The 13,023-nt window shown below is 44.1% G+C and overlaps 1 protein-coding gene across 1 annotated transcript in view; it reads right to left on the bottom strand.

Moving 5' to 3' along the window:
• Window positions 1-516: 516 nt before the first annotated feature.
• The window catches only part of mtcl2 (microtubule crosslinking factor 2), a 97,021-nt gene continuing 84,514 nt past the window's right edge, over window positions 517-13,023 (bottom strand). The window contains exons 16-24 of the mRNA XM_073469435.1: window positions 6,870-7,022; window positions 6,529-6,645; window positions 3,553-3,617; window positions 3,251-3,398; window positions 2,554-3,144; window positions 2,172-2,436; window positions 1,829-2,047; window positions 1,219-1,622; window positions 517-914 (exon numbers count right to left, since the gene is read on the bottom strand). Of these exons, the coding sequence (XP_073325536.1) occupies window positions 786-914; window positions 1,219-1,622; window positions 1,829-2,047; window positions 2,172-2,436; window positions 2,554-3,144; window positions 3,251-3,398; window positions 3,553-3,617; window positions 6,529-6,645; window positions 6,870-7,022 (2,091 nt within the window). The 3' untranslated portion in view covers window positions 517-785. The remainder of the gene's footprint in view (window positions 915-1,218; window positions 1,623-1,828; window positions 2,048-2,171; window positions 2,437-2,553; window positions 3,145-3,250; window positions 3,399-3,552; window positions 3,618-6,528; window positions 6,646-6,869; window positions 7,023-13,023) is intronic.

Here is a 13,023-nt window from a genome sequence, read left to right as displayed (position 1 = left end):
GTCTGATCTTTCCGCCGGATTCCTCCTCTGAGAGTTGCTGAAACAATGAAGAAGATCCCTCCAGCTGTGACAGATGTCTCCTCTTCAGTTTTATATTGTAGCTCCTGAAGAAACACATGCACTTTCAATGCATATTCAAACTGAGACTACATCCTTTCCTTCTCCTTTTTAATCTGTAAATCCAACATGGCTGCTGGTCCGAGAGCACGGTGGCAAGATGACGTCATCGAGGTGCGTTTACCAGTCCAAATCTGAACATCTGTAGTACCTATTATTCTGTAAATTGGGGGGAAAGGGTTTGGTAGGTCCAGTCCTGACATCATAGTTTTACTTGTTAGATTCTCTTCAGTTTGCAGTTGTGTGTACGATCGTGTGTGTGTTTATGTTTTATGTGCTGCTGGTAGTTTTGTGATGTTCGATTGGAGTTTCAGTCCTCCCTGTCCTTGGCCATCAGAATGGTACAGTCCAAGACAAGTGTAATACTGCCTGGCTTCTGTGTGTGTGTGTGTGTGTGTGTGTGTGTGTGTGTGTGTGTGTGTGTGTGTTTATGAATATGTGGCAGTAGGCTTGTGGGGCAGTCTGTGCAGTTTGCCAGCAGTGTGTGTGTGTGTGTGTGTGTGTTATGTTTGGCAGTGTGCCTGTGTGGCAGGTAGTAGGTGTGTATGTACATTTGGTTGGTGTGACAGGTGTGAGAGTGTGTGTTTTCATGGCAGTGGTGAACAGTGTGTGTCAGTATTGCTTTGTGTGTGTGAGTGTGTGTGTTGGATGTGACAGTAGAAGTGTGGTCACTCGTTGCAGGTGTCGCTCTTTTCCTCGGTTGCCGCCGGAGACTCTTGCGGGCGGTGCTTGCAGTGGCCGAGCGAGTGGCGAGTTGCTGTTCTCGACGGTCTGGCAGCACAGTCACAGGGTGCATCCTGGGAAATGGAAAAATGTATTTTTTACCAAAACATGCAGGTACGAATGTTTTTTCTCCCATTGCACTTGAATATTTTTTTAATTTTTGAGTTTTAAAAATAAGATGAAAAGACCATACCAGCAGAAAATTTAGCTGAATTATCTTAATTGATTTACAAACTATGATGATGGCCTCTGAATTGAATCCGAATGTTAAAAAATGCATTAAAAGTCATGATGGTAAACAATAGTCAGTTAATGTAAACGGCCTAAAATATGGTCCTTTTAAAATTTAAAATAAAAATGCATTCTCAATGGCCGCACCTCCAGCCCAGGTCCTGCAGCTCCTCCGTTGCTCGTCGCTTCTTTCCCTCCTCCCATGATGCTGACCATCTCCTCCCCTGCCGTCTGTCTCATAAACCTCTTATTGACAATCCTGGTCACGTTGTCGTTGCTTCCGCTCAACCCAGCCAGCGCTGTGACCCCTGCGGACATGCACTCTGGCTTGGGCTCATCGACGCTGGCCAAGACTGCCAGACCTCCGAGGGAGTCTCTCTGGGCTCTCTCCGCAGGAAGGGTGACTCCACCCTGGGCACGGCTGCTGCAGACGTTCCTGAAGAACTCCTGGACCAGGCCTCCGTAGCGCTGAGAGCCGGGTTCAGGTCCACAGACTGAGGGTTTCCCTGCGGCAGGAGGGTGCCGTGCTGGACTGGCACCCTGGCTGGCTCCTAATAGTAAACAGGGATCCAAAACAGGTATTAGAATGATTTCCAGAAATTGTGTTTGACATTTAATTAGCCACCTGAATCATGAACACTTGAACTGTGAAGTCAAGGACATTCAAAACTAACAGAAATGGACACGGCTTAGACTTAAAATCTCTTCAGTGAAGAAGGTTTATTTTCATAAAAGCCTCCTTCAGACAGTAGCTCACCTCCGTCACCCCTCCAGAGTGACTCTGTGCTTCCGGCGTGCTCCACCACGCTAAAGAGGCTGGAGAGGCCGTCGGTGAGACCGCTCAAGACGGGGCTGTCCCTGGTGGTGGTGGAGCGAGCCCAGGCCGAGCCTCCTCCTCCGCTGATGGATCTTTGCTGGAGGCTCCATAGGCTCCGATCCCTGGAGGAGGAAGAACTGTCCAGTCTGGAAGTGGAGCCTAAAGACAGAACAGTGAACACCCATGAACCTCCTCAATAGAGCCATGTTAACAATTACAGACAGCTATCACATATTGCTTGTGACCAAAACTGTTACATGCTTGGAAAACAAGATCTACTTACCAGACGATACTCTGCGTTGTAGCTTCGGTGATCCATACTTGGGCGAACAGCACGGCCTCTCGATGCGGCTGTGAACTTTATCCAGCGACGTCGATATCTGCCGGGTTCGGGCCGACGCTAGCGAGGAGGTGGTTGATGAGGGGCGAGGAGACCAGGCTTTGGTGTGTAAGCTCGCCCCCCTGCTGCTGGGAAGGTTGTCAGTTTGAAGCCCGATGCTGACGTACTGTGAGGCGGTCTGCGTGGCTCTGGTGGACATGCCGGCCACCTGGGTGGAGAAATGGAAGTGATGGAGACTGTTTAGTGTGTTTAGAGAAGAAGAAAATAAACCAAAGACGTACCAAAGAGAAATGAGCCTGAATATGATGCTTTCCCTTAAAACTACCTGACTCCCCGGTTCCTTGGTGGATTTCCTCTCCAGAGAGGAAGAGCGTATGGCCTGGCGGACACAGTTGGTCATCTCCTTCATGTCATCGCTTAAGTTGGCTGAAATCTCCCCGATCTCCAGGCCGTGGAAAGCTGACGAGGGCGTCATCCCGTCAACCAAACTGTTAGCCGAGCCTCCAATGCCATTGTTGACAATGCTGGGGATCGAACCGGTGATACAGCCACTTCTGCTCTCCAGCAGCTCCCTGTGCTGCTTGGACAGTGAGCTCAGCCACTGCTCATACGAGGACGAGAAAGAGGATGGAGCCTGCTGACCCTCCAGGGTTTCCACTGCATCTGCGTCAGAGCCATTCAGCTCCAGGGAAGAGCTCCCGTTCTGGGCCGGCTGCGGCTCTTTGGCCTCCAGGTTCCTTCTGCGGTGTTCCATGCGTCGTACAGCGGGAGGGCTGTAGTAGATCCGGATGCCGGTGCGATCTGGAGCAGTGTAGCTCCTCTGGACAGACTCCAGATCCAGCTCTGATCCCACTAAGCTGCTGCAGGAGCCGCTGGGGCCGTCCCAGGTTTTACAAGTGTCCCCAACCTCTGGGGTCTGTGAGGAGATGAGAGAGTGACATGACTATCAGTATACATTCGCCCTGCTGTCTTCAGTTTGCGGAGTAAAGAAGTATAAATGTGTAAAATCACAACTTATTCACCTCATTGGTCAGGTAGGTCCAATTTTTCCTGGTGAGGTCACCCAGCTCTGGGCGAATGAAAAAAGGCGGGACTGCAAACGGAGTCTTCTCCTCCTGGTTGGCTGTTCCATTGACCTCTGGTCCGTCCAGCTCTGATGTGGATTTGGTTCTGTTCATAGACAGACGAGGGAGGAGGAAGTCGTTTGAGCAATGATGACACAGTCCTAAAGTCTTCGGGTTTGTTTCGGGAATTTTTTGATAACATCACATGATAAGGATTCATTTCAAACTCAGTACTGTAAGATATTGTATTTAACTGTTACCTTGGTGATCCTGTGCCATTAGCGACAACTGTGTCTGCAGAGGACTCGCCACTAAATGACTTCGACTGTAAGGACAAAGAGAACACTGTCAGTGGAAAAGAAATCTCTCAATCTACATTTTTGAAGCTTATTAGCATTTAAATGACCTCAGCATCAGCTGCACAAATTGCTTCTGTAGCATTCTACTTTTTCTTTTCTTTTTTCTAAATCATCCTGGAAGACATCCACTGTGGACACATTCCTTTCATTTCCATCCACTTCCTCTGGAGCTGTTTTCACATGAGGAAGTGGAGAGCGACTGGTATAATCTATCTGTGGCAGACAGCGTGCAAACACACGCACACACATACACACACAGATGGTGATGCTGAGTCAGTGTGTTTCACACTTCAGAGGTGATCTCACACTCTGAAGCCATTTCCCCTCAGAGGAAAGAGACTGAATGAGAGAGAGAGAGAGAGTGGGAGCAGGGAAAAGGACATCTGCAGATAATGTGCTTAGTTGTGCAGATGCACTGATGGACTTTCACCTACAACTCACTGAACTGCAGACCAGGCTGCCCGGATGTGTTCTGTATACTGAGAGAAAGCTATACGCATAGTTGAGAACAAACATGGTATTTCGGCCTAAGAAGCTCAATTATTTGAAAAAGTAGAAATTAAAGTCCAAACACTTAATTAGAAGTAGTGAGTTAAAGCTAGAAGAAATGGGTGAATGTTAAAACTGGGGGAACAAAAATTGCTAAAATCTATTAATAAACAGTTGAAACACTAGTTAGCTCAAAGTCATGGAAAACGGTTTAAATGTTAGCCACAAGTATTCGATAAACAGTTGCAACATGCTACTTGCTAGCTAAAAGTAGTGTATAAATGGTTGAACTGTTAGCTAAAAGTAGGCTAATGGATACAGTCAATAAATTGTTGAAATAACGTTACTGCTAAGCATTTTTTCAGACTGTAATCTGTAGAGGGGAAAAAAAATCACTACAACCAATCAAACCATCTTGTCTCAGTTAATATTTTGTTTAAACTTTAATCTCCTCCATTTACACTTTTGAACGATATGTAACATTCCACCCCAACATCCCATTTTAACAATCAAATTTTAAAATAACTCATAATTGATTTATACGTTTTCACAGGATTTGATCTCACTCACTCCAACTGACACACTAATCCAGCTACCTTTACACTGACTGGCCTGATGGGGGCACTATAATCAAGTGTCAGAAGTCTTTGAAAGGCCCAACAGTGGGCTACAATACAAGCAGAGGAGATAGTAGATAAGATTTGTGGGTGACAGAGCATGACAAAGATACACAGAGTGCCTGAGACAGAGTGAATTAAAGTATGACAAGCTTCAGTCTCCTGCCAAGTTTCCAATACACAGGACACAAGCCAGTTAATGGAGGGGGCGAGATGGAATAACGCTCCAGAGATAGACGTGAGGAAGGAAGAGACGGGCGAGATGGGGACAGAGAGGAATGAGTGGAAAGGAAAGAGGACGAGAAAGGGAGGACAAAGACGCCCTCTGACTGTAAACCTCAAAGGAAGGAGGCGCAGAGACGATGGAGGAGAACGGACTCGCTAACTGTTCGTCTGCGTCTTTATTTCTGTGCGTATTTGTGGAGAAAAAAACCAAAACTAATGACCATTTTAAACAATGATGCAATCCCTCTCTCCATCCCTCCCTGACATGCTGCAGCAGCCTGGCAGTGTCTGCGCTGGTGTATAATCAGCAGAGCGGACTGACCGTGTTTTTCCTGGTGAGCTCAACTGAACATTAAACTGCAGCTCGACCTCAGTGAGGCGACAGAGAGGTTCTCCTCCAACAATATGGCATTAACAGCTGTGTGTTTACTGTCAGCATCAACAAAGTAGGAAAGGAGGGAAAATACCAACCTAAAGACAGCAGCTGGTAACATTCATGTATGGTTTACTCTGCCATGTTTTGACTACACAGACATCCAACAATCTTCTAGTTTATAAAAGCACAGACTTTTTGAAAAAGCGTTTGGAAAAAGACACCGTCTTACTCTTTGTCTGTGTTCAGACCAAAAATAGCGCTGCATTAAAAAACACAAAGGCAGCTGCGTGGGTGTGATGCTAAAGGTAAGGGTGAAGAGATGAAATACGACCCAGGATGTCTAGTTTGGGTAATACATCAGTGGGGTTGAAGGCCAAAACACTGCACAGCAGTTTATATTACTAGAGGACAGGATTTTATAACTCTGGAAAGTTTGTTTCACAAGTTTGTTTCTCCGATATCTGTTTTTAGATTTTTACCGAACGTGGCCAAGGTGTTAAAAATCATCTGGACTTCTTATTAAGTTTTTCCCTTTCTGTTTCTACTGACATTAACAGAACATGTAGAAGTTTAGCTGCTCGCAAAATATACAAAATAACATGTTGTTTTAACCATGTAGCTAAATTAATCAAATAATAAATAATATGATCTTTAATTGAACCCCACCTCCAAAAAAAGAATAGGAAAGACTATTTAATAAAATTATAAAATGAGTGTTAATAGTCAAAATACAACAGTTATGATGCTGTTACTAAGCTAGATGATGCTGCATTACTCTGCTAGATAAAAAACCTGAGTAAGGCTCGGCTCATTAAAATGGACATAGAGGCTTGGTTTCTTGGTGCAATGCTAATGTCAATGTTTAATTAAATTTCAGAGGAACCTGGGTCGTTCGTCAGATGAGCCTGAATGTACTGAGATATGTGTACCAGGAAACACACATCTGATCCAATGTTTCGATACACTCTGGATGTCCTTCTTATCTCACACATACAGCCTCATCCTCTCAGATTCCATCATCCCAAGATTCACTCGCTCCTTATCTCTTCTTTATCTTTGACATTTCCCTCGCTCTCTCTCTCTCTCTCTCACACACACACACACACACACACACACACACACACACACACACACACACACACACACACACACACACACACTCTAACATACCTTCCCCTGTTGTGCAGTGGCCTCTCTCAGTCTCTGCTCCCACTGAGCTCTCTCCTGGCTGAACCTCTCCAGCAGCTCCAGCTTCTCTCTGCCCCAGTTCCTCTCTCCGATCTGAATCTGATTGGTCCACAGGTCGGTCACGGCGGAGAGACAAGAAGAAGGGGCAAACATCAGAGGAGGAGGAAACAAGATGCATGTGGAGTGCGCACTGCCAGAATATGACAAGGAAGTCTTCATAACTGGAAACTGAAAGCATCCACCTGAACACCAGCCACTGTAAGCTTTCGTTTCTACAGTTTGCTGTTAGCTTCCAACCCACTTTAATTAATGCTCACGTTTACCTGTTTAGTGAGGTCCATCACAGCGCCGTAGGACTCGGCCAGGAGGTGCTGGTGTTCTTCACGCTCCCTCTTCAGCGCCACCTTCAGGTCTGGAGGTTCCAGCGCATCAGTGGCAGACAGAGCTGTTGCTGCTTTGCCTGTTTTAGTCTCGAGCTGGAGAAAGGAGAAAGGCACAGAGATCACGGTGAATATTTAAATCTTTGCACCAAAGATTGAGGGTCCGGAAGCGGGGATCTGTCTTTTATCGGACAAATCAGTACTGTTAGATAAGGCAGTGTCTGGCAGCCACAAAATGGGAAATTACTGATATGAAAAGTTTGACTTTGCTTCTTCTCTCAGCAACAATGTGGTTTATTTATTTGTTTTGCCTCTCAGAACATCACAGACCAGTCTCACCATTCTTCCCTGCTCTTTTTACATTCTGTTACCGTGAACTAACAACTACATTGTTTGATAATCAGGCATATATTATAGCTCAAAATTCATCTTCAGCAGATTGAGTTGAAATGATTTAGCACACAGGGGAAAAACCCAATCAAACAAATAATTGCTAGTTGTCATCAATGCAGTTATGACTCATTTGACCACACAGAGATCTGTAATGGGAAGTCCCAGCGTCTCCATGTGTTTTATTCTCACAGACCAGGGGGGCGTTTCATACATGACCTCATGGATGATTTCAGGAGGAGACGCCCAGACAGGAGGCAAAGTAAAGTCTACACACAGATTCTGAGGACTTACTGCTGCTCACTGAATAATGCTCACCTTGTGCTGAGGGCATGATAAGGTAAAGACAGAGCGAGGAAACAATTCTCCTTTTTTTTCTTCTCCTCTGCTGCTATCTATCTTCTCTGATCTATCTGCTCCTCTTTCCTTCCCCCTTCCTACTTCTAATCCTTTCTCACCCTCCCTCCATCCTTCTCACCCCTTCTCCCTCTCTCTTCAGTGTTCTCACCCTCTATTTCAAGCTCTCTCACCCCTTTTTTTTTGCTCTTCATAAATCTGTCACAGAGCCTGCAGGTGGGTTCGTTTGAAATTTTCATGAGCGGCTCTGCTTTCCCTTTTTCCTCTGTCTGAGCCTCATAGTTCACACAGCCGACGCTACCGGGCCCATCAATTTGACAAACAGGCACACACATGCACGCACACACCCCCCCCCCCCAGACCCATCAATCCTCTCTCTGCCTCTCTCGGTCTGCCTCTGTGGCACTGGCATCCCTATATGGTGCTAATGGAACTGTCTGGCAGCCAATCACAGTGTAACACACCCACACTTATCCCTATGGCAACATAGGAGTGCCGCTCGTTAATGATGAACGCCGCCTAACGAGCCCCACGTCTTAACGAGGTTTACTGCCGAGGCGTTACAGAGGCAGGCGATTTTACTGGATGACTGGCGTTTTATTGGTGGATGAGAGACGCCTGGTTCGCGACTCGCTACTCACCGTTAAGCAAGTTCAATTACTTGTATTTATTCAACTAAAACCTTGGATATAAAAATTTGATTTATTAATTAAGTTGAATAATCCCAACTGAGGACTTCAGGGTCTGGTTGTTGAAAAATCACTTACCATAAACCCCCCAAGACTCAGACATTGATGACATATTTGGCTTCACACCTGACACATTGCAACACTTCAGTGTCGACACAGAAGCAGTTTTTCATAGACATGGAAGAAAGCTTTTGTTTTTTTCACAGAGTAGAGAGCTGTGAACAACACTGTGGAAACAAACACCAATTAAACTGGGGTTTTGAGTGGGAGGTCAAAAGGAATAATTTAATATCATTACCTCCAATTAGAGAAAAAGGCTATTCCAGCTGCATGTTTCAGACACTGTGATGGTCCTGTAGACTACTTTTATTTAAAGGTACAATATGTAAGAATATTAGTTTGAAACATTCAAAAACAAACAGAATAACAACGTTTTAACGTTGTGTCAGAGCCGTCTTTGTATTGTGATGCAGAGTTATCTACTGAAGTTAGCATGCTCACCAGCTAGCCCCTGCCAAAGCGGTGTAAACAAGACCAACCAGTGCTCCGAGCTCCCAGTCTGGACCACTAGCTGCACGGCTAACTGAGCTAATAAGCTAACAGCAGCTACAGCTGGCGGTTTCTTGGAGTATGAATTGCCAGGAGGCCACTTTTTACATATTGCACCTTTAAGTAAGTGTCATTTGCTGTTTACATTGTTGAAAAGTGCTGACCCGCAGTCACTATAATGACAAACAACCATATAAATAACACACAATTATAGAGTCAGACAGTTATTGGTCGTAGGAGAATGATATTCAATACTGAAGCTACAATTTATGAAAACAAAAACAGTCATGTATGTGGAATTACCCACACATGGTGAAGATAAATATATATGTATGCAGTGCTATTCAATGCCTTAAAAAAGGATTTATAGCGTCTATGTACACTAGTTTACTGTTGTAGCACATGATCTGGATATTGAAAACAATAACAGTTGAAGTACCCTCTGCTATTCTTGGCAGCAGATTATTTGCCTGCAGCAGATTTTTGCAGCAAGACAACAACAAAGTTATCTGTTAATGTTATCAGTTCACCGCACACCAGCCTTAAGCTGCTAATTCTGGTGCAAACGGCAACCACAACACTCCTGAGAGACAAAATGTGTGTCAGGTTTATAAATAAAAACACAGCCTAGATATTATATAACGCGTACAGATGATACAGATGTTAAATATAGAAATGTAACGAGCTGACTGCGTTTCATGATGTGTATTTAAAACTGAAGCTCTGGAGTCCCATCTCAACCTCAATCTGGTCTTTTTCTGTCTGTGGTAATTAATAATTTTTAATAATATGTGTGTGTATCAAACACTAAACAAAATTCATAGCATCAGTAGCACTGGCCTACAGAAGGTTTGTTATTTTGCTAATCAGAGACAAACATTGATCTAGGTGTTTGGTGGGGGCCTCATTCGGGTTGAAGCGGACTTATTTTGATATCCTGTATCTTAACTGTCCATACAGACATTTGTGACCAACTTGTTTTTAATTACTGATTAAAGTTGATGTTGTCTTCAAAGCACATTGAAACTCTATGAATGGTGCTATATAAACAGACTAGCCATGTCCTGCCTCGTGGTCGTCTGAAAAATCCATCTTGGGTTGTTTTAGCTATGACATAATGTTTCCTACTGACCTCAAAGGAAGACTTTGACATGTTGGGAAATATGCTTACTTGCTTTTAGTACTCTCATGTCTGTATGCTAAACATGAGGCTAGAGAGCTTAGCATAAAAAAGTGGAGGCATGAAAAGAGATACAACATGTTGATTAGTAGGGATGAGTGAGTGCATTATCTGAATGCTGTTCAACCTGTATCCTCGTACTCATAATGGGCAGGGCTTAAACTGGACGTGGGTGGGACTAACCTGAAGATGTTAACTTAAGCTCGAGATTGATATGTGTTTTTATATGATTTATTTATCTTTTATTAGAAAAGTATATCCAGAACCATGTCAAAACTGAGCTTCAGATCAGTGTCTTTCATCACAAGAGTAACTTTTTGCTGAAGTTTTCTTTATAAACTTCATGTCATGCTAGTTGATTTCCCCCTGCCTCTAGGCTCCATGCTAATCTAAGCTAAAAGCTTACTGTCTCATAGCTCAAGCTTCATGTTTAGCATACAGACGTGGAATGGGGTATCGTGCTTCTCATTGAACCAAGACATTAACCGTAGAGGCAGCAGGAAACACTCGTATGAGTCATTCTGGACAGTATTATGTCTGATTTTGGATGAAACAATTGATACATTGAATATCAAGCTGCAGCTGCGTTTGAGCTGGACGTTAACGTCTCAGTTTTTCCCTCCCCGCCCCTTTATCTTCATCATGAAGTGGATTCAACAGATGTGATGGATGTGCGATCAGAGCTGCCAGCTGCTCATCACAGGGACAGCAGGTGTTCGTAACATGTCCTACAGTCAGGATGGATGACTGATTAAGGCAAAAAAATACGGAGGCATGTGTTGTACTGCATGCTTTGAGGGCTCTGGATATCGTTTCTACTTCACTGACGGTGTTTGTTTATCAGGCTGAACGGCGAAGATAATTTCCTGTCAGGCAGTTTGACAGGTAGGACAGTGTTTGAAATTGAGTTGACTTGTTCAACAAAGCAACAGCTGGAGGAGCCGCTGCACGCTGCCAGGACGCCTGGCATCGATGTGATACGAGCTGGTGAATGTCTATACACACACGCACACGCACGCACACGCACACACACACACACACACAAACACACCACCAGACCAAATTGATGGCATACTTTACAGTGTGCGTTGTTGGCAGAGGAGAGATTGGTTCCAGCTGTGGCATCTAGGCCAGGGTAACACACACACACACACACACACACACACACACACACACACACACACACACACACACACACACACACACACACACTTTGGTAGGATAGTTTACAGGGCAGAGAAGAGAATAATGGCTTCAGTGTAGCACAAATGTGTGTTTAAATTTGTTATAACTTGCAACACAGTGTGTGTGTGTGTGTGTGTGTGTGTGTGTGTGTGTGTGTGTGTGTGTGTGTGTGATCTTTAAGACACAAAGGTTTGTCTGTTGGTTTAATCTCATGAAAACCCTGCAGTCACGTCATATTTAGGAAAAGCGCAGCGTCTTATCGCTCTGTGCCGCTGCTCTTTCTTCCTATTGGCTGCCAGGGGAGCTGCCAAACCAATCAGAAGACAAATGATCTCTCAAGGAGAGCGCGAGGGCAGAATCTCTCGGATCATGACGATGATTAATGACCCTGTGAGCGTGTTTGTTTGTGTGTATTCTTACGTTTAGTGACGGCATTTACCATTTTACAAAGGGACATTTAAGTCTTTGAATTTAGAATAACGATGAGGATTTTAATTAGCACAACGGGTAACAATAGGCACCTATCATCACTTTGCAACATTACAGGCATGGAATTAGATTATATATATAATAAAGTTGTAATTAACTTCCCCTCTCCGTGCTTCTTCTCTACTCTGTGACCTCCTATGTTTCCCAGCGTGCCTTTGAACAAGCCCAGTTGAACAGGAGTGAACTTGTTATATTCACTAAATTAAGAAAAACAAGTAGAAAAACAAGGCAAAACTTAAGGCTGCATTGCATTTTTTTTACTTCCTGTTAGTGTGGGTGTGACTGTAGCAGTGTGACACCAACTCCTGACATTATGTTGATGTTTTTCAGATTGCAGTAACGATTTGCAGCTTTTTTTGGGTAGGTAAGCTGCTCTTCAGATATGCAGGAACCCTATAAATTCATTATTTTTCATAATCTGAGAATGGTGGACAGAGATGGGTGGTGCGATAGCTTAATTTACTAACAAGGTTTTAAAGTTTTTTACATGAAACAGGATGATCAAAACTTTGGAAAGGGAATTTGATATAATATTTGATACATATTGACAACAACCATAGCACTTTGGTGAAGGGAAATCGTGTTTTTTGCTGAATGACCACCTCTGCTAGACCTGCAGGTATGCAGGTTAGTCCACATTTTATTGATGTAATCTGTCTATATGAGCGTGAGATCTGTCAGGTTAGGCTTTAAACGATGGAGGGTGGAGTATTGATTTAAAACGCAGTTTTGACAGATAATTGGCATATAATGATAGATAGTGGAATAATACACTCAGATAAAAGAGGTAGAAAGGCATGAACAGGCTTTTTTAATTGCCTAACTATAACGGGCCTCTCCTTCAGCTCTCTCTTTCTTTTTATCTCTCTCTTTCTGTCTCTCTGTGTCAATTACTGGGCGGTAACACGCAGGCTGTGTTCTATCTCTGAGGCTGTTAATTAACACTTACACAGTTACCGCCTCTGCTGCTGATGTTATGAGACAGACAGAGAGACAATGAGGGAGAAGAGGGGGTAAAAAAAACATTAAAGTCATCACTCACAGCTGACAGACAGACAGAGGGACGGACAGTGAGGGGATGAGAGGCTGGAGTGGACAGATACGCTACTTGACAGAACGAGAAGTAGAAGCTGACCAGCTAGGATGTCATCAATTTTCAAAACCGCTTGAATATTGAGTAGAAACACTTCAAGTGCTTTTCTTTTTGTCTGTCTGTTGTCCTCCAGGTGCACTACAACGGTCCGGTTACATGCGAACA

The sequence above is a fragment of the Pagrus major genome, chromosome 7 (assembly GCF_040436345.1).
Source record: "Pagrus major chromosome 7, Pma_NU_1.0".
NCBI classification, from domain to species: Eukaryota; Metazoa; Chordata; class Actinopteri; order Spariformes; family Sparidae; genus Pagrus; species Pagrus major.
The sequence above is the reverse complement of the archived record's forward strand: the minus strand, read 5'-3'. Positions and strand labels throughout refer to the sequence as shown.